Source organism: Emys orbicularis, chromosome 5, assembly GCF_028017835.1.
Source record: "Emys orbicularis isolate rEmyOrb1 chromosome 5, rEmyOrb1.hap1, whole genome shotgun sequence".
In the NCBI taxonomy this organism is placed as follows: domain Eukaryota; kingdom Metazoa; phylum Chordata; order Testudines; family Emydidae; genus Emys; species Emys orbicularis.
Window position 1 is genome coordinate 135,918,365 of NC_088687.1, and position 26,641 is coordinate 135,945,005.

A 26,641-nucleotide genomic window follows, 5' to 3' on the forward strand; every position below is an offset into this window, starting at 1 on the left:
CTACCCTCCTAAGGTAGCAGAAGATGCCCTTTACAAACAAAGCAAGGCCTCAGGCAGACATTTTGTGAAGTTAATAAACAGAAGAGTTGAAAATAGGACTTATGACAATGTTTTCTTAAATATACAGGAAGTTTGCCACCACAGCTGGTGCTACATTGCAAGCAGAGACCAAACAGGATTGGCCAACATACCGCTGGAGGTATAACCATGCCCCCAGGCCAACCAGCATCCCTCTCTTGTGGGTGGCTGCTATTGTTTGATCTCATCACTTTTATCAAGGGATGGGAATTACTGGCAAGGGACCACTCAAAGGGTGGCACAGAGTAGAAGTAGTCCTCTGCTTGCACCTGCCTCCTCCTATTGCATTATACTCTGCTTTGTTATCACCTCACAAAATGAGTTCCTGAAGAGCCATTCAGCAAAAACGGCAAAGGTTTGTTGCATAAATAAACTCAGGCTTCAACTCTATCAGCTGAACTTGTTTTTCTTCCTTGCACATCATTAGTTAACATGTGGAGGAACCAAAACATGGCCATCTTAGCTTCTTTATAGCATTACTTTAAAAAGATACTTTTTTATGTAGGAGATTCCTACAGAAGCACATCATGCCAGAACTACCCTGAAGCAACTGCTTCACAGTTAGCCTATTCATATAATCAAATGCTTTTGATTAAAAGTTAGGGCTACACTGACAAACATTATTCCAGTCTTTAAAAAAAAATGTGCTTAGCAACATAGAATATTGCCTACTTAAAGCACTGTGACACAAATATGTGTAAGAGCAGGTCCAGGGGGAAAAGGTCTCATGGAATTACCACATGTTCTATGCAGAAGTCAGGGTATTTCTTCTCCTCCTTGTTGCACAATGAACTGGAGTTCCCCTCCAAAGCTCAGTGGATCTTGCAGAAGAAGTACCACAAAGATTGGGATCAAACTACAGATTCAAAAGAGCAACAGAAGAATGGACCAGTAACTTCTCATTGCCGAAGAATATAATGATAGATATCACAACAGGCTCTAAAAAACAGTGGGAGAGGGGGTGGTATGAGGGATTTTTCTCTTGAGGAGGTGGGTCACAGGTACACTAGTGTAAATGTATAGAAATAATTGTTAATGAATGACAAAGCTGCACAAAAGAAGCCAATTACACTGCAAGGGAAGTTTTATTGGTCCTATGAAACCCATATACTATGTTACATATTATGAATGCCATCTACTTACACCTTATCTAGCCACTATGTACAAATTTACCAACAGATCACACTCTTGTAAGAGTGATACCTGAGTCTGGGTGAAGGAAAAGAAGAGGATTGGTTGGGTCCAGTTGTTGAGAAGAGGCTCATACGTATAGTTAGGGCAGCTGGGAAGAAACTGCATTGGATCTGGCATACTATTATTTGGCTCTAAGAATGGTGAAGACAATAAATTATCCAAAGAAATTGAGTTTAAAATTTCAGAGGCTTAAACCTTTCAGAAATGTCTGTCCCAATAAGGTTTTGTAGACAGACCCATCCATAACAATACAGGAAGAATTCAGGGTACATTTCACACAAAAACAGAAGCAGCCATGGTAGGTTTGTGCACTTCTACCTCAAGTACCTACCACAGTGGGAACTAAAATATAATGAGACCAATCCATGGAAAAGAGCAGTTATTGAACTGAGGAGTATTTGTATTGAACAGGTGAACAATTCTCATTTTCAGCTAAATGAATCCTGCTAAGGTCTGGTGCAGCTGTAAAGATGATAGCATGTCTAAAAGTGATCAGATTTCTAAAGCAGAAATATTATCCAAACAATGAACATCTTAAATTAGTGAAGAACTGTATGTATCTTTTCTTTACTGTTTTGTTTCTATTTCTTTGTCTCTACCTTTTCATCTTCTTCCCACAGTTCTTTTTATTTTTAGTCTCTTTATGGTAATGACAGCAGAAGAAAAGATTAAATATCCTTTAAGTTAAAAATAGCCACACATTCCTCAGAGAACTGTGTAAGAATCAACATAAGACAGTAACCTATTATATAAAAATTATGTAGAGTTAACTAGCATGTATTGGGCAAGCCCATATTTGCAAACATTTAAAAAATACTCAGAACAACAGTTCTAAAACCGATCATGTAAAAGCAGTATTTGGAAAAGGAAATATAGGGACATATTCCATTCCATTGACAGCGATCCGAATTTATACCAGTATAACTGACAGCAGTATTTGATCTATACCAGTTACCAAGAACTATATCTTATAGTTTATGGTGTATAAATACACATCTGGATGATTTCTGAACTGAATTAAATATTGGTGTAATTAACCTCCTTGTGTTAGAGGTTAGAAGTACTGGTGGTGACCCCAAAGTTAAGGCTGAGTTTTAAGGCTCTTGCATTTAAAGTTCAGTGAGAAGGGTCCAGCACACATTATTTTAATAGTGATGGAGAAAAATACATACAGCAGCAGTTTGCACATAGAAGTAGATGGAGACAGCTATAGAAAAGACCAGAAACTGCTAAATAAGGTTGACACACTCTTCTCAAAGGTTGATATATTGTCGTATTCTCAAACATGTTCTGATAACCCTGGGCTGCTTTCTGCACATAACTGCAATTGCTGCAACTCAAGATTCTTGAATCTAAAGACAACTCAGAATGTTTAGATTATAAATCCTGATTGACGTACATGAACCACATCATTGTATTCTGCCTCAGCTGAATCAAGTATCCCTGCATCTAAGGCTGTTACTCCAAACTGAAACACACATTAAAAGATTCAATGCACATTATACTATGCGCACTGTTAATAAAACTCTCCTATGAATGTGAATTAAGAGCACACTATGCCAAGTTTAGTACTTAATCTATCATTATGTTGGTTTTATATTTGGGGTACAGAGGTGTTTTTCAGAATTACTCTTTTTTGTCCCTTGCCTCAATTTCCAAAGTAATAGACACATTTTTCACACTTGGGGGCCTGAAATCAGATCCCTAAATATTGATTTAGGTGTCTAAATAAGCTGGCCTTTTTTGATTGGTACCAAATACCCAGAACAACCTTGACTTCAGGTGCCTGAATATGTACTTAGATTCTTAGCTACAGGCACTAATAGAAAATTTTGGCCACACTGTTTAGCTGAACTATTCACACCTGGCCACTGGTTAAACATTTGAAAAGAAAAGTGATTTATTTATCTCTTAAAATAAAATGGTTTTCTCTTGTAATTACTGTATGTAAATAAGGTGTATATTATCTTTGGAAAAGTTAGAAAAGTTTTGAAGAGGTATAGATAAATTTTGTTGCACATATGTAATGAGGACCTAATCCAAGTGCACATTGTTTCAATGGTTCCAATATTTCCCCCCTCTCTCATTTGCCTGTCCGTTCCATATTAGCAATATGAAAAAGCACTCTGTTTTTGCAAATTTTATTATTCAAAATTATTGTTATTTTTCAAGGACTACCCCCAAAAGTAACATGATTGTAATTATTTTTTAAATTGCTTAAATAAAATGGTCACTGGACAATGAGCTTTTAAATTTAAGCCCCAGAGAATTTATATTGCTAAACTACCACAGAAAAAAAAAATCAGGGTTTGTAACAGAAATGCTGATGACATGCTCAGGGAAGAATGAAGTAGTAATGCCACTCTAATAAACCCATAATAACGGTTAGCCTATTGGACATTACTTGTGACAAATTTACAACTCATGGCTAACACTGCTTACTCAATTAACCTTCTGACATCAGGATTTCCTGAGCAGAGTAATAATGCAAAAAGCATTAGCTCCTACCAAAAAGAACTCTGGGATGCATGTGCCAAAGAGTTCAAGAACCAATACAATATATTTCCTGAATTATCTTCTGAAAACTGTATATACTAGATAACTCTCACTATGTATCCAGCCCCAAAGTTTTGTTTAAGGTTCACAATATAGCTCCTATACTTTTATCAACCCACCTCTCATTATTTTCTTGCTAGACTGACGAAACAACAAGAAATACACATTCCTTTAAGAGATAAAGCTGAGCATTTTAGATATATTAATTCAGGGGTCGGCAACCTTTCAGAAGTGGTGTGCCGAGTCTTCATTTATTCACTCTAATTTAAGGTTTTGTGTGCCAGTCATACATTTTAACGTTTTTAGAAGGTCTCTTTCTATAAGTCTATAATATATAACTAAACTATTGTTGTATGTAAGGTAAATAAAGTTTTTAAAATGTTTAAGAAGCTTCATTTAAAATTAAATTAAAATGCAGAGCCCCCCTGGACCAGTGGCCAAGACCCGGGCAGTCTGAGTGCCATTGAAAATGAGCTCGCGTGCCGCCTTCGGCACGCGTGCCATAGGTTGCCTACCCCTGTATTAATTTATTCTTGAGTGGCTAATACATCAACTCATACATTTTCTGGGCCAGAATCTAATGTGAGAGGCCTGGGGCACCTTTTGAAAGATCTGACTGTTCTTGTACAGATACATGATTCATCTGTATTGAGCAAGAGTGGTTCATCTTCTTGTCCAGAAGACCCATCAACATGCTTTCTTGCATGAATAACTGCAGTATGGTGCAGGCTTGATAAGCCTATGGACAGTGCCATCTCAGTTCTTTTTCTAAATACTCTGACTCTTTCACTTCTACAGCTCCATTGCTTCCCCCTCACCCCCCAATACAAGTTGCTTGCTTTTTTTTAAAAAAAGTATTAATGTAAAACTTCTCTTTTACATTGCAATGGAATATGGGCCAAATCCTGCTTGCTTTATTCACATACATTATTCCACTGATTTCCTGAGATGCAAGCAGTGACACTAAGCTCAGGGTTATGATTGCAGACCAGTATATGGAGAGCAGTGGATTCTCTTAAATAAGTAGGAAAGGGGACCTTTGGCAAGAAGCAATGAAACCCACATCTCCATGTTAAAAGAAGTCATCAGCCAAGAGTGGGGATGGATAGGTGACTATTAGCAGCTAGGAAGGAAAGGCAATGTCCCTACCATTGAGTTACAGCAGCTAGGAAGTTGTCAATCTTAGAGATTCAGTAGCTGAGCAGCTGCATGTGGCAGGATTCCCACACAACACCCCACCAAGATGGCAGGAGGGCATCAGTGCTGAGGATCTGAGGAGTGAACTCCCATGAAAGGAAGTTTGTTGGGTTATTCTGGAGTTGAAGGGATTGACACACTGGGGAGAAGGACCTCTTTGGGGTTGAGGCTACAACTTTGATCCGGCCATGTTCTCAAGATAGTGCAGAGATCTGACCAGAGTTTCTTAAGAGGTTTCAGGAAAGGGACAAATTTGCTAAATGTCTCCATGTCTGGAAAAAAAAAAAAGCGTTAGCTATTGGAACATCTGCAAACAGAGTTTGAGTATGACTCCATCTTATATTAAATTGAAGTTTGAGGAGGTTATCAGGGAACACAATGATAAAAACAAATGTAAAGAATAGTGGGGCTATCAGCCTTTATCACGTGGGGATGCTCTGCTGAATTTCTCGATCATGCTTCCCACATCAAGGAAAAACAACAAATGGGCAGGTTCAAGCCTGCTAATTTAGGAAATCACTTGAAGTGTGTCTATTGAGGAGTTAGCCTTAATGATATTTGAGACAGTTTAATTTGCCTATTTAAAACAAACATTATCTGTGCCCTCTTCTGCTGACTATTAGTCCCACTCCTAGACCGTACAGGCTCATTTAACAACTGAAAGTCTGACACATTCTGACATCTAATCAACTTGCTGAGGTTCATTACATTCAAAAATAATTCTACTGTTCCAAAAAGTGACTGGCAATTAGCATTTTCAACTGGCCTTCTTTCCCCTTATGCTTAACTTGTTTTCATAAGTAAATCTATAAAAAGTGGAGAGATTCAGTAATCTTAAATATATACTTCTTTATGAAAGTCAGATAGGCAAAATCCAGTTGTCCACAAGAGACAAGGTTACTTAATTCAACTCAATACTAGGTTACTTAATTCAACCTCCAGCCAAAGCACATGTGTTACTTATATTTAAGGCTAAGATTTAATCATGGGTATTTTTAGTAAAAAAAAGTCATGGACAGGTCACGGGCAATAAACAAAAATGTACAGTGTGACCTCCATAAATACCCCTGACTAAATCTTAGCTGTGTCAGGGTTCCACTACTCTCAGAGGGCCCCGGGGCCAGCTGCGTGGGGCCGCCAAGCAGTGGGTGGTGCGGCTGCCCCTGGGGCCACTCCAGCAGCGACCGGTGTGGCTGGCCCCAGGGTCAGTTGCTCAGGCGGTCACACTGGCTGCTGCAGAATTTCATGGAGATCACAGAAAGACACTGAAGCCATGACTTCCGCGACCTCCGTGACTGGCTCTCAGCCTTATATTATCTACCCATATCTCTGGTGTTATTTTAAGGAATGATGCTAAACCCAGTTTCCTTAGAAGATTTTGAGGTCTACTAGATCTCATTGTTGGGAAAACTTTCCAGATATTCAGTTTAAATTATCTTTCTTCTCAATTTAATCTCATACCTTGTTACACAAACCCGTACCACACTAAACATTCTCTCCTCTCCTATAGCTCCTTCAAATACCTGTAGCTGGAAATGTCTCTTATATGTTTCTGTCCTTAGAAGGACAAAGCACAGGATTTTGGAGCCAGGAAAGGAGTTCTTATCACTGCTCTGACAGATTTTGTCTGATGCTAGCTAGTCACTTAACTACTTTGGTACTCAATTTCCATCTCTGTAAAATCAGAAATAAAAATAACTTACGTCATGTGTGTCGCAGGGATGTTGTGAGGCTTCTATCATTAATGTCTGTAAAGTGTTTTGAGACATTGGATGGAAAGTGCTACATAGGAACAAAATATTATTTATCAATGTTTTGTGAAATTATGGGAATTTAGTGCACGAGTACAGTTGCGGATTAGTCACTGGGCCAATGGAGCCCATCCCCAGGGGCCCCAGCCAATTGGGGGGCCCTGGAAAAATGGGCATCCCTGCACCCCACCTGCTCCACCAGCCCGGCTCTCCTGCCAGGGAGCAGGGTCAGGGCACAGGGTTAGGGCACAGGGGCTTGCCCCACTCTTCGGCAGGAGCGATGGGCAGGAGACGGGACAGGGTAAGCCCCTGCACCCTGGCAGGAGCACCAGGCTGGGATGGGGGTGAGTGGGACTACAAATGGAAGGGGTGAGGAGGGGCCCCCAGTTGCTCTGGCGCAGGGCCCCACAAAACTGTAATCCGCCTGTGCATGTGTATTCAGCAGATCACACTGAGGAGCACAGGACCAAGATCTTCCATAAAAGTACTGATCTATTATGTTGGATTTTTCCTCCCAGCTTTTATCTCTTCACATAGTTGTAAGATTTTGCTCACTCATCAAAGATTAATTTATCTGAACATAAGAGAAGCATAGTGATCTGATTTTGGAAGTATTATGTCAACGATATATGCCATATAAGCAGTCTGACTGAAATGTAGCTACTTTTGAGGTTGGATCCAGTAGACAGCACACAGAAGAGCTGCAATGGAAGGGATATTTGGATAAGGGCAGGTGGAATTCCCCTACTCTCACGAAAGGTGCTATGGCATCTTTAATGTTCACAAGGAGCACACAGGTCATTATTTTTAATACTATACAGTGAACTGAATGGTACTCAGTGTATCTATTCAGGAAGGATGAAGGCCTGGGTTACAGAATCGGACACTTTATACTGGCATACTACATACATCCACTTGTAGTGATACTATGGAAAGTAATAACAGGTTTCAGAGTAGCAGCCGTGTTAGTCTGTATCCGCAAAAAGAACACGCTGCCCATTCAGCTGTGTTGCAACATCTTTCTGTTGTCTGGACTCCCTCCTCAGTTGCACAAATTTCACTTGCATCCAACTGTCATTTTAATCCATTTATCTGTCTAGAATTATGTTTGTAGCATACCAGAATGAACACATTTGTTTTCAAAAAACAAGTGGGAAAAGATCAGTGGGTAGCATACCTCCCTACATTTCTAGTCTCCAAAGCGGAACCGTTGCGTCCATCCCCTGTGTCGCCATCCCCACTGCAGCTGCTGGGCCCAGCACACCACCCGCCAAGTCTGTGCCATACTCAGCCCCCACCTTCCACCCCAGCCCCTCCAGTTGCAGGGTTACTCCCCAACCCTGAGCTTCTCGGCAGTCACTGAGCGTTCCCTAGAGCAGCAGAAGCTGCTGCCTTCCCTACTTCTACCCCTGCCAACAGTATGCACCATTTGCTGCGGGCGTTACTGAATGCGGAAAATGTTCTACTTTAATTAGGAGAGGAGGCTGGGGGGAGTTGGCAGATATGGGCTGCAGCTGAATTCTTCTTGGTTAGAATTATTCCTGCCAATGCACAAGGGTTCTATGCAGACAATGTCCTATTTCATTTTCATCTTTCATCTTTCTTTTTTCATCTTTTCTTTTTTTCTTTTTCTTTTGTTTAAGATGGCAATCATGGGCTGATCTTGTCTAAGGATCCTCCTTGTAGAAGGAAAATCACTACTTGGGATAGAGACAATGTAGCTGCTCCAGCATAAGACCCCCCCCCACCACCACCACCACCCCATCTCAGCCCCCCAATGCAGGAGACTTTCTTTGAGGAAAAAGGGTCATTTCAATCTCTCAGCAATTCCTGACTGCTAGAATGTCTCCTTGGAGCCAAGGATAGTTAATTGTGAGCTAGAGAAACCTTCTGGCCACTAATTTATGGCAGAAGCTGGGCCAGCGCCCAGTTTTTCTTAGGGTTTGGGAAACAAACATGGTTTGAAGCAACCTTTACTCTTAGGCTCATCCCTGACCTACTTAGCCAGACCAAGGATTCTAGACTGGTGTTTCCTATAGTACTAGCGTCTTTATTTTGGGTTTGGCTACTCTATCCTGCAGTTCACACTACATAGATGTAAACAGTAGTGCACACTGTAACTCCCCTGTGTCGAAGCTGTGGGCACAAACTTAGGGTACGTCTACACTTACCGGAGGGTCCGGCGGCAGGCAATCAATGTTCTGGGATCGATCCCGGAAGTGCTCACCGTCGACGCCGGTACTCCAGCTTGGCGAGAGGAGTACGCGGCATCGACGGGGGAGCCTGCCTGCCGCGTCTGGACCCGCGGTAAGTTCGGACTAAGGTACTTCGAATTCAGCTACGTTATTAACGTAGCTGAATTTGCGTACCTTAGTCCGAAGTGGGGGCTTAGTGGGGACCAGGCCTAAGAGATTTCTACTTCACATTAATGCATATTGGGAACCTTTTAGTTCACACTGCAGCGTCCACACAGAGTTACAGCACAGCACTTTGGTGCGCACTATTATTCAGCCCCAGAGTCCAAACTGAAGGGTAGTGCAGATACAGCCTTTGTGTATGGTAGCACATGCCTCCTCAGTTACGGGGCTACTTCAAATACTATGTTTCATGACAATAACATTATTCATAAAATGCCTTTGCATTTCAAAGTTATCACTGGATTCACAGAATATCAGGGTTGGAAGGGACCTCAGGAGGTCATCTAGTCTAACCCCCTGCTCAAAGCAGGACCAATCCCCAGACAGATTTTTACCCCAGTTCCCTAAATAGCCCCCTCAAGGATTGAACTCACAACCCTGGGTTTAACAGGCCAATGCTCAAACCACTGAGCTATCCCTCCCCCGATTCTCCTAAATACTATTTGTTCAAACACTAACAAACATTGTTATAATATGATATTACTTATCTAACACTTAAAACCAATAAATTAGTCTAATGAGCAACACAAAATAAAGCCCAAATAAATACATCCACATATTGACATAGTCAGATTAAATATAGGACTGTGAACAGAAACTGAGTATGCCAAGTCACTTGTTTACACCAAAGCTGTTACATTTTCATTATAACTACATTCCCACAAAGAGGTCTTCTCTTAACTCTTTCTCCAAAAGAACTTCTGTTTTACTGCTCTACTTCACTGCCAGTTATTGGAACGACATACATTTTGGTTTATTTAATGGAATGTATGTTGCTCATTGTGATGTCTAGGCACATGGTAGTTTAAAAAGCAGGCAACGTTGTGCTCTCTGGTTGAGATAGTTTACTAACAGCCTCATTTCCTGCACCACGTCAATCCATCAGATGAAAATTCTGCCCCGTAGCAATCTATACTCAATCCATAATATTACACAAATGTGTGACTGAAACTATGTATCACATAAGAACATAAGAACGGCCGTACTGGGTCAGATCAAAGGTCCATCCAGCCCAGTATCCTGTCTACCGACAGTGGCCAATGCCAGGTGCCCCAGAGGGAGTGAACCTAACAGATAATGATCAAGTGATCTCTCTCCTGCCATCCATCTCCACCCTCTGACAAACAGAGTCTAGGGACACCATTCCTTACCCATCGTAGCTAATAGCCATTAATGGACTTAACCTCCATGAATGTATCCAGTTCTCTTTTAAACCCTGTTATAGTCCTAGCCTTCACAACCTCCTCAGGTAAGGAGTTCCACAAGTTGACTGTGCGCTGTGTGAAGAAGCACATATTGCATTCTGAATGACCAGTATATTGAGTGTTAATTCAAGGAGGGAAAAAGCCACACGCAGATGCTGAGCCTTCGGAACATAGCATGACCACGGAGAAAAGAAAGCGTCAACAGTGGAAGCAATACTATAAACTTAGTTATTCAGTTAAATTAGGAAAAGCTACAACCTGATTGGTCCACAGCTTTGATGCTATTTGGGAAGTACTTTTATTTACCAACCACATTAAGTATAATATCAAGGCACCTCTCATGGGTAAAGCAAATTAATTTCCCAGAGAGCAGGATTACCCCATTTATAAACATTTACCTGTCTTTAGCATCAAGAAAAGCTGATTAAGAAATTTAAAAACATATTGAATTCTTCCCTTGAGCTATGTGTTCTCTTCCTCTGTCATCTGGGGTGTAGTGACTTGTATCAATTACTTCTCCCTTGGACTTTTATTTTTCTTTAAATCAGAGAATCAGGCTACCCACCACAATTGGCACATCACTAAGCTACTCCAAGCACCAAGTAACCATTTTTAAAGGCTGATACTTTTCTTTTTTACAACTTTTTTCCCTCCTCCCTTCTCTGAGAAGCTACAGTTGTTCACTGTGCCTCCTCAATAGTTTTTCAGTTGTGGCAAAGGAAAGGTGGGTGGGGTTTTCTGCACCTTCTCCAGGGGAAAAAAAGTTCAAACATACTTGAAAAACTTCTGATATAGCTTTGCAACTTTCAAGGAGACACATGAAAGTGTCGGTCCTCTAATTAGCAGGGAAGTGGAGCTAATACGTGATGACATCAAGAATGCCTATTTGGTTCAGTCTTCACTAAAAAGGTTAATGGGAATTAGATACTCAACACATTTAATTTTCACAACAAGGGAGACAAACAGATTCAAGGATATTTAGATAAGATAGATGTATTCAGGTCAGCGGGGCCTGATGAAATACATCCTAGAGTACTTGAGGGTCCAGCTGAAGCAATCTCGGAACCATTAGCAATTATCTTGAGAACTCATGGAGGACAGCTGAGGTCACAAAGGACTAGAGGACAAACATAGTTCTTATCTTTATAAAGGGGAACAGAGGACCCGAGGAATTATAGACCACACTTTGATACCTGGAAAGATACTGGAATAAATTAATAAGCCATCAGCTTGTAAGCACCTAGAGGATAACAACATTAAGGAATAGCCAGCATGGACTTTTCAACAACAAACCTTGCCAAACAAACCAAATTTCTTTCTTTGACAGTATTACTGGCTGAGTAGCGTGGGGAAATCAGTAGACATAGATAGATCAGTAAGGCTTTTGGCAGTCCTACATAATATCCTCATATGCAGGCTAGAGAAATGTGGTCTAGATGAAAATACAATACGGTGGGTGCCCAACTGGTTGAAAGACCATACTCAGGGTAGCTAGTGGCTCTCTGTCAAACTGGGAGGTAATATCTAGTGGGATCCAGCAAGTGTCCAGCCTGGGTCTGGTACTATTCAATATTTTCATTAATGACTTGAATAACAAAGTGAAGAGTATCCTTATAAAATTTGCAGGGACACCAAGCTGGAAGGAATGGCAAGAACTTTGAGGACAAGATTAGAATTCAAAACAACCTTGACAGATTGGAGAATTGGTCTGAAATCAACACGCTGAAATTTAATAAAGACAAATGTAAAGTACTTCTAATAGGAAGCAAAAACTCAAATGTATAAATACAAAATGGGGAATAATTAGCCAAGTGGTAGCATTGCTGAAAAGGATCTGAGGGCTATAGTGGATCACAAAGTGAATGAGTCAACAATGGGATGCAGTTGCAAAACAAACTAGTATTCTGAGGTGTATTAACAGGAGTGGAATATGTCAGACACAGGAAATAATTGTCCCACTCTGCTTGGTACAGGCGAGGCCTCAGCTAGAGTATTATTGTCTAATTCTGGGCACCACACTTTAAGAAAGATGTGGAAAAATTAGAGGAGTGGAACAAAAATGGTATAGTCCATAGTTTAGAAAACCTGACCTATGAGAAAAGGTTGAGAAAACTGGGCATGTTTAGTCTTGAGAAAAGGCAACTGAGGGGGACTTGGTAACAGTCTTCAAATATGCTATGGGCTGTTATAAAGAGGACTGATCAATTGTTCTCCATGTCCACTGAAGGTAGGACAAGAAGTAATGAGCTTAAGGAAAAAGGAAAAACTTTCTAACTAAGGGTAGTTAAGCTCTGGAATAGGCTTCCATGAAAGTTGTGGAACCCCCATCCTTGAAAGTTTTTAAGAATATGTTGGACAAACTCCTGTCAGGGATGGTCTAAGTTTACTTGATCCTGCCTCAGCACAGGAGGTTGGACTTGGTAACTTCTAGATCCCTTCCAGCCTGACATGTCTATGATTCTATAATATAAAATAAATGCTACCAAAAAAAAAAAAAATCTGAAGGGGAGAAGACAGATGAGAGTAGGAGGAAGTAGATGACAGGGAAGTGGCTGAGGAACGTCATTTTCTTCCTGAGATACAAGGAAATCCTAAAAAGTAAGGAAACATTTTTAATTTATGTTTTCTTTATGGAACTATTAGTAGGGGTTGTTTAAAGCATAAGGATATTTTGCATTATTATTTATTTTTATTACAGAAGCACCTAGCCCCTTTACAGAAGATATGGATGACCATCCCAGATTACAGACCAGGATGCTATGCTACCAGCATAGGGTACTGCAAACACTTGCCTATCCTCACACCTCTTTCTCCAATACAAATAGACACTCGCCTTCATTGGCCTCCACTTCTTTAATCTTTAGAAACATTAGGGGATTGGTGCTGCTGGAGAGAGTACATGTGTGTATGAAGCACACACTGTTGCTTAAATATTCAGCCCAGCAAAGGTACAGGTCAGAAGAGGCCAGGATATTTTTTTTTTCTGCCTCTGTAGGACTATTTGATCATTTCAATGAAACACTTCAGGAGGAGTGTTACGCTGGGAGACTGCTATTTCTCAAAGGTTTGAAACAAGCCTTGTGTCCCATCATCCATCCAAGGTGTGGCAATACCCTACCACAACAATTTTCCAATCTCTTCATTGTTTAAGTAATCCCTGGACACCATTAAAACAAATGTTTTGCAACCTTCAGCATTTCTCCCTTTGGCTTACCTAGAATTGCATGAGGGTGCAATCATCAAGTCTATTTTATTTTTTCACCAATCCACTCATGATCTATCCAGGGAACATATAAAATTAGACACTACACAATTATAAAGAGTTCAGTATTAGATTATCACTAATTAATGTCATTAACTGTGTACTCCTGAATAGCCAGCACAAAAATGATTATTTGCCTTGCAGCAGTGCTGAAATTAAAACCTATTATGAGGCAGTATCAACTGCAAAAGGTGTCAGCAAAAGATTTTTATTTTGCAATAAAAACACAGTAAAACTAGTCTTTATTGAGATGTAGTAGTAACGTGGAAGGGGAATCCAAAAGTAAGAGCATTGAGACCATTTTGTAAACAAACTAATGCTAGTTGATGGTTTTCTAAAATTTCACTATGCATAAAACACTCATCCCTATGTGGAAAGACACCATTTGAAACAATATTTTTCTATGACAATATAATCATTTTTCAGTATTTTCAAGGCCACTGGGGCATGGCAGAGAAAACATGTTACAGCTGACATTTTTATGCTGACATACTGGTTTCCATAAGCAATAGTTAAAATATACTCGTTATATATAATATAAGTTCACCCATAATTTGTGACACAGAACAAAACAGGATGGAAATAACCCACTAAAGTTGTAACAACTTAGACTTAATGATGAGCAATGAAACATGCAACTCAGTCTAACAAACAGACATGATTACGACCAAAAGGAATAATTCAAACACAGTAAAAGCTCAGAGTTACGAAAACCTCGGGAATGGAGGTTGTTCGTAACTCTGAAATGTTAGTAACTCTGAACAAACGGTTAGGGTTGTTCTTCCAAAGTTTACAACTGAACATTGACTTAATACAGCTTTGAAACTTTACTATGCAAAAGAAAAATGCTGCTTTCCCTTTATTTATTTAGTAGTTTACGTTTAACATGGTACTGTACTGTATTCACTTTTTTTTTTTCCTTCTGTTGCTGCCTTATTGCGTACTTCTGGTTCCAAATGAGGTGTGTCGTGGACTGGTCAGTTCGTAACTGAGATTCTACTGTAAGCAAATATCTGTTGCCAACTAATTTTGACATTTCTACAATTCTGTGCATTAAAACTTCTTGCTTACAGAAACACTGTCTCCATATTAGCAAAGAGGTGAAACCTACATTCTTTTAGAGGGGGATATCATGAAAGTTGAGAAGCCAATAAAACGAATACTGTGCCCACAGTAAGACATGTATCTAACAGAACTGCCACATGTCATCAAACAGAAAAAAATTCAATGACAGTTTACTAAGATAAGTGAAGTGAAAATGTTGTTGGGGATATATACAAAAACAAAACAACAAAACAAACAAACAACTTACCTTCTACCCAACATATAGATGTTAAGGCCAGAATGGGCTACTGTGACCATCTCGTCTGCCCTGTAATACCACATAACACATGCTCTAGAATTTCACTCAGCATCCTACATCGAGCCCATAACTTCTGTTGAGCTAGAGCATATTTATAAAACAGATAGAGCAGGTCTATAAAATCATGACTGGTGTGGAGAAAGTAAATAAGGAAGTGTTATTTACTCTCTCATAACACAAGAAGTAGGAGTCACCAAATGAAATTAATAGACTGCAGTTTTAAAACAAACAAAAGGAAGTAGTTCTTCACCCAACGCACAGTCAACCTGTGGAACTCCTTGCCAGAGGATGTTGTGAAGGCCAAGACTATAACAGGGTTCAAAAAAGAACTAGATAAGTTCATGGCAGATAGGTCCATCAATGGCTATTAGCCAGGATGGGGAGGGATGTAGTCCATAGCCTTTGTTCGCCAGAAGCTGGGAATGGGCGACAGGGGATGGATCACTTGATAATTACCTGCTCTGTTCGTTCCCTATGGGGCACCTGGCATTGGCCACTGTCGGAAGACAGGATACTGGGCTAGATCGACCTTTGGTGTGACCCAGTATGGCCGTTCTTATCTTTTAAAAATACACCTAATCTCAGAAACTAATGACACAAACACCTCCACATAAGTCAGTTTTCCTTGGAGCTGGCAGATATTTTCTGCTGGATCAGGTCACTTGCAGTTTCCTTAACAGCAGCAAGTTCACATTTTTTTTTTTAATGCATGCAGTAGTTCTGCCATTAAAGTGGTTTTCTGACTATATAGGCCCCAGTGCAGCAGGTACAGTTGAGTAAATGCCTTACTTTAAGCACATGTGTTGTCCCATAGAAGCTAAATTTCCCACAATGCTATTTTTGTCACTATTAAAGTAAATTTGATTTTTTAAACAGATACAGATTACATATATTTGTTTACTGATTAAGATGCAAATAAAATTACCCTAAATAGACTGTGATCAACCAATGAAACTGGGACTTTATTAGGCTCTCATATTAATACTGAGATTCCAGGATGGCAGTGGGTGAAGGATTGAATAGGAAAATACAAGTCAATTGCTCTGAGTCAGAGAAAAGTTAAAATAAACCAACCCCAATCATCTCAGTTTTAAAGCTATGTTATGTCCTCACATTCAGTTACTGGTCTCCCTGGCAGGCAGTCTCCTTCTCTTAGCAGGTCAGCCTTGCGCAGAGCACAAATTAATGACCACATAACTCCTTCATGCCAATGAAAAACGGCTAACGTCTGCTTCTGAATAGACTTTGAACAATTTAATGATTCGCTAATACAGGGTTTCTCAAATCCTATGTTATGATCAAGTTCCAGAAAAGTCAATTATTTTTTTAATTTATTTTTGGTTCAGCCCTTGGTTAGAAGAGTTCTTTTCTTAGCTGATGACTGGTGTGTGCGCATATCTTCCTGCTCGTTGCTTTATGGTCCATGAACTCAGTTTTCCTGTTCCTATGTGTATGCGTACGTAATGTTGGGTATGTGCAGTTACTCAGAGTACTATATACTTGTCAGACTTTGGACTGTTATGTTTTGTTTAGACTGTTGCTGACTTAACTGGTTCATGGTTATTACATATTTTGATTGACCACCTACCTGCACATCTTGCTTGGATTTCCTTGTGTTTTGGGATTGCTGTTCTGGGGTGTGTAGCCCATACGGCTGACTTGCCTTTATTATATTCACTGCTTCGCATTACATTCAGCAGTAATGCAAGGAATCTACAGGCTTGTATCCTGTAAGACATTAGCTTCAGCAAGTTGGCATAAGGCTTGAGGCCTATGAACTTTGAACAGATAAACTTTGAACAGATACACAGCCCGACGGAAAACCCCAAGCATGGAGCTGAAAATAGAGTGTTTAAGGGGAATTTCCGACCACAGGAATATGACCCAACCACCAGAGTGTCATTGCAATGAATTGATGTATATGATAATAAATTGAGATGATTGATATACTAACCTGTAGAAAAAAGGACACTCCAACATTAGTAAGGTGAGGATATACACCTCTACCCCGATATAACACGAATTTGGATATAACGCGGTAAAGCAGCGCTCCGGGGGAGCAGGGCTGCGTGCTCCGGTGGATCAAAGCAAGTTCAATATAATGCGGTTTCACCTATAACGCGGTAAGATTTTTTGGCTCCCGAGGACAGCGTTATATCAGGGTAAAGGTGTACAAATAAGGAAAAGGGGAAAATAACCCTACTGAATATGCATCAAACATAGTGGCGTCGGCGTATCATATTCTAAAAGTTGCATCCCAGTCTATGGGGCAGTAGGAGAAAGATGTAGTCCTTGGGAAGTGCTAGAATGATGGCCACTGATGAGGGGGAAGGTGATGGTGATGAGGAAGATGATGGGTAACATTTCATGTTGTTTTACAAGGGATGTTGTCAATATATGAATGTGCAGATGTACATTCTGTAGTATCTCTATCTACCTTACCGAGTTGGGGTGGGTCTGACTGTGCTCAATGTATTAATAAACTATTTGTAACTATAGAAGAGTTCCTATAGTGTGAATGTGCAGCTGTGCACATCGGGGTTCCCAACTGTATAATAATTTGAACAATATTGGGCCTGATCTTGGGACAAGAACTTGTCAACCCTCAAAGAGACAACTGGGAATTCTTAAGTAATCATTATAATCAATATATAATCTATAGATCAGAATACAGGTGCATCAGAGCATAACACTTAATATATCATGCTAGACGTTAAAAACACACCATGATGTCTCATGCCAACAGTTGCACTATCAATTTTTTTAATGCTACCTCAATTACTGCTGATTTTGCAAAATGTTAATTGCTAATCCAAGCACTCCTGAAAAGTCAACCCTTGACCATTTTGGTCAACTGCATTTGCTTCAGATACTGAGGGCCCAGTTCACCAGTGCATTACTGCAGATTTATGCCAGTATAAATCCATTGGCAAAACCCATACTCAATGGGGACCCCATCCTGAAAGAAATCTTTCCCAACCCCCCTCTTCTGGACTTCAAACAACCTCTCAGGCTCACAAATCTCATCATTGGAAGCAAGCTACCTACAAGCAGTGCACCCTAACTCAAAGCGGCCAGCACAGATGCAAAACCTGCAAGCATAGCTTCACTGCTAGGATGATCAATACCTCCCACAACACACCTTTCAAGATCCCTGGTTTCTACACATGCTATTAGAACATATTGTGTAACTCATCCAGTGCACGGAATGCCCCAATAGCAATTATGTGGATGAAACTAGATAATCACTACATATTCGATTGAACTCACACAGAAAAATGAAAAGACAAAAAACACCCTACCACTCCTGGAAGAATGCTCTTCACAACGCACTAACTCCACATCAGACCTCTCAGTCCTCATCCTAAAAGGAAACCTGCACAATACTACCCTCAGAAGATGAGCTTGGGAGATTAAATACATAATCTTCCTAGATGCTAGAAGTCATGATCCCAATACAGATTCTGGATTTATGATTTATTACAATAATCTATCACCCACTAACCACCACCCCCTTTTTTTGTGCCATGACTGTCAATGTGTTAACTGGCTATTTCACTTTGAATGTCCCTTGAAATGTGTTAACTCCTTATGCTAAACAATCTGCTGCACCTTTTATTTAGCTGTGACACACTGAGTTCCCTTCCCAGACCTGAAGGAGAGCTCTGTATAGCCCAAAAGTTTGTCTCTTTCATCAACAGTTGCTGGTCCAGTAAAAAATAGTACCTCACCCACCTTGTTTCTCTCGTATTGTGGGACCAACACAGCTACTACACTGTGACATTCCCCAGGGTACAATCTGGACTGTTGGATGTTAGGGGGCTTATTCCTTCACCCTCTCACTTCCCTGGTCCTTCTTGCATGAACAGAGAGCAACAATACCCGAAGTCCAAAGGTGCAAACAATTCAATGTTTATTGGGGTGAACTTCCAGCAAGCATGATTCCAGTTTCCTTCCTCAGTGTCCCCCTTCCCAGCTCTGACACCACAGAGCCTTGCCTGTGTCCCTGTTCCCATTTCCCCGCCACTAGCAAAACATGATTCCAATTCCCCCACCCCCATTCCCTGTTCCCATTTCCCCCCCTTACTTCCTGATTGACTGCAGACTATATAGTAAAACTTGAGTTCTGCTTAGCTATACCTTAACCAATCATTTTACTGAAATTTAACTAACCAATCCTAACACATTGTAACATAATTATTTAACCAATTATATCCCACCACCTTCATTGGTTTACACCCAACAAAATTAATTATACAGCAGACAGAAACAATCACAGAACCAGACTGAGATTATACAGACAAACAATAGGGAAGTGGAGACTACAGTGATAGAACAATACAGAAATGAGGATGTCACATCCCAGCTATTGATAAGTGAGTTCTTGCCAGACAGGATGCTATCAAACTAAGTTTCCTTTTACATCTTCTAGGTTCTTCCCTTTCCTTGGAGGTGATAGATCAGATCACCTTCCTAACAGCCCCAGATTGCTTTATTTCAATGTGACTAGTTTGGAATGTGAGGATGTGACCGTTCACTTCCCAGCTTATGGCTGCCTCCGCTGCTTAGCCAAAGGCCTTACTTAGCCTCAGAACAGGGCCTTAGACTGTCACAGTAAGAGAAGGCCCTTACACCGGCAGACAATGATTCTGATTCTTTCTTTCATCTCTCTATAACTAGCTAAGTGATAAGAATACACCTAAATTCTTAAAGTATAGGCCTTTGCAGACAGGCGTGAATATCTAAATCCTAACATTGGACAGCTGTGTCCCCTCAATACTCCAGCCTGGGGTGTCATTTACACCACTCCTGGCCAGTTCACAGACAGCCTCTAGCATGAGCTCTCCTTCAGGTCTGGGAAGGGAACTCAGTGTGTCACAGCTAAATAAAAGGTGCAGCAGATTGTTTAGCATAAGGAGTTAACACATTTCAAGGGACATTCAAAGTGAAATAGCCAGTTAACACATTGACAGTCATGGCACAAAAAAAGGGGGTGGTGGTTAGTGGGTGATAGATTATTGTAATAAATCATAAATCCAGAATCTGTATTGGGATCATGACTTCTAGCATCTAGGAAGATTATGTATTTAATCTCCCAAGCTCATCTTCTGAGGGTAGTATTGTGCAGGTTTCCTTTTAGGATGAGGACTGAGAGGTCTGATGTGGAGTTAGTGCGTTGTGAAGAGCATTCTTCCAGGAGTGGTAGGGTGTTTTTTGTCTTTTCATTTTTCTGTGTGAGTTCAATCGAATATGTAGTGATTATCTAGTTTCATCCACATAATTGCTATTGGGGCATTCCGTGCACTGGATGAGTTACACAATATGTTATGTTCATGACAGTCACTCACAGCTCTATTACATCAATGCTCCGGCCAGCCACTCGTGAATTACATACAGGGCAATACCAGCAAATTTCCAGTCGCAGACCTTTCCCCAGAAATGTGCATCAGAAATTGTCCAGCTCTGTACTTGGCAATGCAAGTCCATCCTTTCATCAATGGTAAATTATATGCACCAGCCCTATTATCTCAAGTGGAAGCTCCCGCACACTTCAGTCCAAACACACTCAGATTACTAGACCATGCTGAACCTGTGCAGACTTCCCCCTCCCTACTCTTATTACCGATGCTAGCTAAATTATGCCTAACCATGCTACAATCACACCTTAGATTTGTAGTGTAGACATATCCCAAAAGACCGTAGTCAACTTACATGTTTGGGTTCTAGTTGCTATCTCTGCCGATGATGATATCAGGACATGAAAGCAACAGCTGGATTTACATCAAATTTGGCAAAAGACAGGGCATTAATATGTTACTGATCATTTTAGGTGCCTTTGTGAACACTTGCATGCAGTGTTGTTGGAGCAGTGTTGGTCCCAGGGTATTAAAAAGAGACAAGTTTGGGGGGGTAAAGAGCTTTGTGTAGTTCAAAAACTTGCCTTTCTAACCAATAGAAGTTGGTCGAATAAAAGAGATTACCTCTCTTTTGGGAACGTGGTCACGGTAGAAGATGTTGTATGAGAAAATTATTATTGCTAAGTTCTCAAGCATTGACAATATGCTCAGATTTGTACAAAGCATGGAGAAGATAAGGTCCCTGCTCTGGTTTAGGGAACTCAGGAAGATCCTTCCTGACAAACCGGTAAGGAAATCCCAGACAAGAATGCACTTGACTGGTCACTATTTTGTAACCCTCCACTAGAACTAGCACTTATTTCCGAAATGGAGATGTCAGAGTATTCATCATATTTTGATGAAGGCACTTGCTTCTAAGTTGGGAGCAAGACTTTCCAGAGCAGGAAAGTCAATAGCAGTCATTCACAGAAGACAATAAATGGAACCTCTCACCTGCAATAAAATGTTATTTGAGCTGAACAGCTCTTGTCCGTTGGTAGGGTCAGCAGTTTAATGTTGCAACATTTGGTGTAATGACTGTGATTACAGCTTCTTTATTTACACACCTACTGTAGGGGGCTATTAAAAGTTGCATCGTTTTATTTCTAATTATGGTGTAGTATTGGTTTAATCTGAATTGGAAAAAAAAAAAAGACGAAATGTACAGGATCAGGCCAAGTAGGAGAAGATCTGACTTTATAATTACCAGGTCAGAACTTAATAAGCTTGACCTTGCTTTCTGTCTGGAGAAAAAACTAAAAAACATCCAATCAGTAAAACAGATTGGAGAGTAAAAAGTCTCTGGACTTTAGGTCAAAAAGTGTAAAAAGACGCAATAAAGTAATTAAATATAAATTATGTATTTTTAAAATAAGTGTTTAGTTTGTTTCCCCAGAATAAAATAAGAACAAAAATGAGAGTAGAAATATTTCCTGCTATATGTTTTATATTGTATATTTTGGTTCAATTTTTTTTAAACTTGGATTAATGTCTGTATTCTAGTAGCTACCATGGTTTGCTAGGCATTGATCACACACATAGTAAGAGAGTCCCTGCTCCAAAGAATTTGTAGAATAGAGGACAAAATGTGTCCCTTAATTCAAAGAAACTTCATACAAATAATAGATTACAACCATTTAGGACCAGGAAATACTAGATGAACGGAAGTTATTTTTGTCATCCTGTTTGTCTACAAGTATTTATGAAGTGTCCATCAACATGGTACCAAAGAACATTTAACAATGTCCCTTAATCTGGGATCAGATTTTCAGAAGAGTGCCCATAAATGTCCAGCATACATAAATCCTGAAATGCACATAACTACAGCATACATATACTCAAATCTGAGCGGCACATTCACTGAAGTTTGTTTGTACCTGAAAAAGCAGACACTTTTTAAATCTGTACCAAAGTTCTTAAATAGGGTTTAAAAGAATGTTTCACTGCTAGTAAGTCATGAGCGAGGTCACTAGAAAAATCTCAAAGGCTATGGAATCAATTTTTCTAAGTCTGCTCTTCTGCTTTTTATCACAATTTTTACTGCTGCTGTGCTGCTTGTGTCCTCACAGCCTTGAACAAGCACTATAGAAAGCAGCGTCTATTCCCTCGGTCTAAATCCAGAAGTCAGTTCTTGGAGAAGGGGGAGGCAGTATTAATATTGGTTCAGCATTGCAGAGGAGGACCAGTGGAAAGCTACTGCAAATGTACACATGTGGGCTCCAGTTCTGACACCCTTACTCAGATCAAGTAGAATCTTACTGCAAAAGTAGTCCCACTGCAATCAGCAGGACTATTTGCAGAGTAAGGAATTACATTAGGTGGATAACAGTGTCAGAATCAGACCATTAGAGTTACACCCCACCCTCCCCTTCACCTGAATCAGTCAATCCCAGCAGCTCAGAGTAAAATTCATGTATAAATGCATTACACCATCACTTGTTCAAGGAAAGTACCAGTAACCACAATAAAATAATCAATCCCAGAGGAGTCCCTGTTCCCAGGAACTTCCCAGTGAATCTTAAGGCTAAGGCTACACCCAAAACTTCAAAACTCAAAATCCTAAGGCTGTGGCTACACTCAAAACTTCAAAGCACTGCCATGGGAGCGCTCCCACGGCAGCGCTTTGAAGTGCGAGTGTGGTCGTGCGCCAGTGCTGGGAGAGAGCTCTCCCAGTGCTGCAGGTACTCCACCTCCACGAGGGGATTAATTTACAGCACTGGGAGCCATGCTGGGGCACTGTTTACACTGGCGCTTTACAGCGCTGTAACTTGCTGCGCTCAGGGGGGTGTAAAGCGCCAGTGTAGCCAAGCCTTACTCAGCACAACAAGAAAACCCTCCTTAAAGATAAGAAAACATTGCAACAGCTTTGCTGCTTTGGAGCCAGGCACTCCCCTGCCCCTCTTTCAAATGTAGACACCTGATTAAGTGGTGTGATTTTCAAGGTGTTGAGCACCTACTCCTGCCACTGACTTCAGGCCCCTAAATATGCAAATATTTTAACTGTGTTCTCAGAATGTATAACTACATAGTTCAACAGTCTTGGAGTCACACAACAAACAATATGAGCTAGAACCATAGGGAGCAAAGCACGTAGGGTATGTCTACACAGCAACGTAAGCCCGGGTTCCAGCGTAAATCCCCTTGCATCCAAATGCCAACTGTGTTTACCTAGGGCTCAAACCTTGGGTCCCAGGACCCTGCAGGGCTGAAGGGTCCGAGCCCATGTTAAACTGGGACCTAGGGTCCAAGACCTATTGCTTTCATGTGTATACCCGGCACCAGCTGGTGTCGGGGTCCCAGAAGTCTTCCGGATGTATCCTAGAATTACTTGGGGCAATGTCCTTAATCCTCTCTATGCCAACAATCCCACACGTTTACAGAATTACAGGTTAAGTGCTTCCCCCTCCCCCCCCGCCCAATTTTTATCTATTTGAATTTTTGCAGTTGTGGGAAATTATGGAGGGTGGTTCAGACAATTATTTAATGAGAGTAGCTGTTGATATTCAAAGGAGTTGCAGCTTTGTAAACCATTAAATCAAATTGTCAACATTACATGTCAAAAACATTCTTAGTAAATATCTTTTAATCAACAATTCAAACCATTCACTAGCCCATTCATAACTAGCCTAATTCAAAAGTTTAAATCACTTAATTTTGACTCTAAGACGTTTCAAGCAGCATTTTTATCTTTTCCGATTTGTAAATTTCAATCATCGTCAATGGAAACATTGTTTCAGTGGTTTGTGTGTGCATGGTGAAATCAACAATTACTGACAAAAAATGTAATCCTTTCAAGCCTGTGTATAAACATACTGCCTCATCAGCAAGTTGAACATTTAATCTCTAACGAAGCATAATTACCATGTGTGATGGTGTCTTATTTTTATTTTTTTTTTAGAATTAGTTTTCACCTGTCCTTAGAAGCATTTACAGGAGTGTTTTATTATTTTTCATAAAATGATTGTCAATATTCTGGCCTTTCATGCAATCATACACAACTTGCAAAACCTATGATAACTTTAACTATTAAAGATGATTTGAAGTGGCCAGTATTCAGTAATAGTAGTTATAGTGCCCTTTACAATATTATATAAGTAAATCAAAATTTCAACCATTTTCTACCAAGTAAATTAATCCCAAGGGCCCATAACTAGGCAAATCTCATTGAGGCAAAGCTACTGCATAAACATAACTGCTATGCCAGATTATAAAAGTATATTCACTGCATTAGAATAGGAACTGTTCATGTGATAAATTCTCAAATGTTGCCACACTGAATAAATATACTCATATACTCAATTATATACACCTCTACCCCGATATAATGCTGTCGTCGGGAGCCAAAAAATCTTACCGCATTATAAGTGAAACCGCGTTATATCGAACTTGCTTTGATCCGCCGGAGTGCGCAGTCCCACCCCCCCCGGAGCGCTGCTTTGCCGTGTTATATCCGAATCCGTGTTATATCGGGTTGCGTTATATCGGGGCAGAGGTGTACATTTATAATGTTAGAAAGACATAAGGAACTAGTCCAGCTCCCATTAAAGTGAAAGGAAAACAACAATTGAATTTATTTCCAACAATATTGGAAGTAACAGTTACTAACTCATTTGCCACCCCCAGAATTTCTTGGTGTGACATTAGACTGGGGCCTGCATACCACCAGCACTTGAAAAATATTCATGACAAAATGAGGATGTGTGTACAAATCTCATCCAGAAACTGACAGGAACAACCTGAGAAGCCAATGCAAAAATATCAGACCTCTTCACCAGCCCTTGTCTACCGTACCACAAATATTGTTCACCCTCCTGGACACATAGCTCCCATACTCCACTTGTCAAGTCTCAACAACGTCACATGGATTCTTAGAGAAAGAAAAATGAATGCCACCACTATGGCTTCCTGTACTGGTGGAAATACACCCCAAATTCATTGCAACATGAATTCTTCAGGTGTTCCATTGTATGTGAGGGAACAAGGATCTTCCAGTACATGAAGAATGAAATAATATACTGAATTCTGACTCAAATCCAGAAAGCCTTTTTGGCTTGCAGCACACAAGCTCAAAGACTTGGGGATTAACCCCAAAGATCAATGGTGAGCCAGATGGAAGGACTCCAACATCCCAAATAAACACCTAATCAAGAATCCAACAGAAGAACCTAGTGGCTTTTCCCTCCCACAGAAAACTGACACCTTGTCAATCAACATCCCAAAAGAGCATCTCTGCCATCCACTCCTTGTCACTTGAAGAAATCATTTGGATCACCAGCCTAGACTCGGACATCTAAATGCTAGTTTTAAGCCATACAAAAGATAGCTTGTTCCTCCCCCATTCTTCTGGATCACAACACTCCTTTAATCCTGAATATTAATTGCCATAGATTTGTGTACATTTGTGTGTCCATTTGGTCCAAGAATCTCCCACAGCCCACACAATAATTTCCAGAGCTTCTGTCCATTTGTCACCTAAAGTTTGGTCAATTATAATTGAGATTAAATCTATTTGTCATCAAATCCACTGGACCTGTACTCTTTGGCACTACTGTGGCAGATTGGAAATTCTGCAGCAGACACATTTCTATTTTTCTAATGAGTGCACATTACTGAATCATAGAAGCTGATAGGGAAAGTGGTTAATTGGCAGGTGAGACATGAGTAGGGACAATTTAGCATTTGGCAGTTGGGAAGCATGGGAGGCAGTTGATTTGGGGCCATGGTTAAGCCTGTGACTCAGTTCAAGTCGCTGTTCGGCAACGGAGGTCTTGGCAAGTTAAATGAAAAATCAATGGAAGCAAGGAGCCTAAATAACTTAGGCACTCTGTGCCTCAAAGCCACCTTTGTAAAATGGACTTCCCTACCTCAGAGAGGTGTCATGGGGATAAATGTGTTAAAGACTGTAAGGCACCCACCTACTATGTGATGGGGACCTATAAGCATTTTGATATAAGCACACGAAGGATGTTTCTACTAAATAATCAGCAATAAAACAGTTAACAGTGCTAGTATTTAAATGGGAAACCTTATATTTCAGAGCTAAAACACAGATGAAAGAGACAATCCAATGCCTTTCAAGAGCTACTGTTTTGGATGATCTGCAGTTAAAAGAAGACAACATTGTTGCATTTAGTTTTTCAAGGTTCTCTTGGCAGCCATAAGGGCTAGAAAAATATATTTAAAAAAAATAAAAGTTTAGATTCTGGAGCATTCATATGATGC

General features: G+C 40.3%; 1 protein-coding gene across 6 annotated transcripts in view; it reads right to left on the bottom strand.

The window, feature by feature from the left end:
* The window catches only part of CTNNA2 (catenin alpha 2), a 658,570-nt gene that overhangs the window by 410,457 nt on the left and 221,472 nt on the right, over nt 1-26,641 (bottom strand). For 2 of the 6 annotated variants that reach the window (XM_065405683.1, XM_065405682.1), the window contains exon 8: nt 1,224-1,235. The exons of the other annotated variants lie outside the window; for them this stretch is intronic. In XM_065405683.1, the coding sequence (XP_065261755.1) occupies nt 1,224-1,235 (12 nt within the window). The remainder of the gene's footprint in view (nt 1-1,223; nt 1,236-26,641) is intronic. 6 annotated transcript variants of the gene reach the window in all.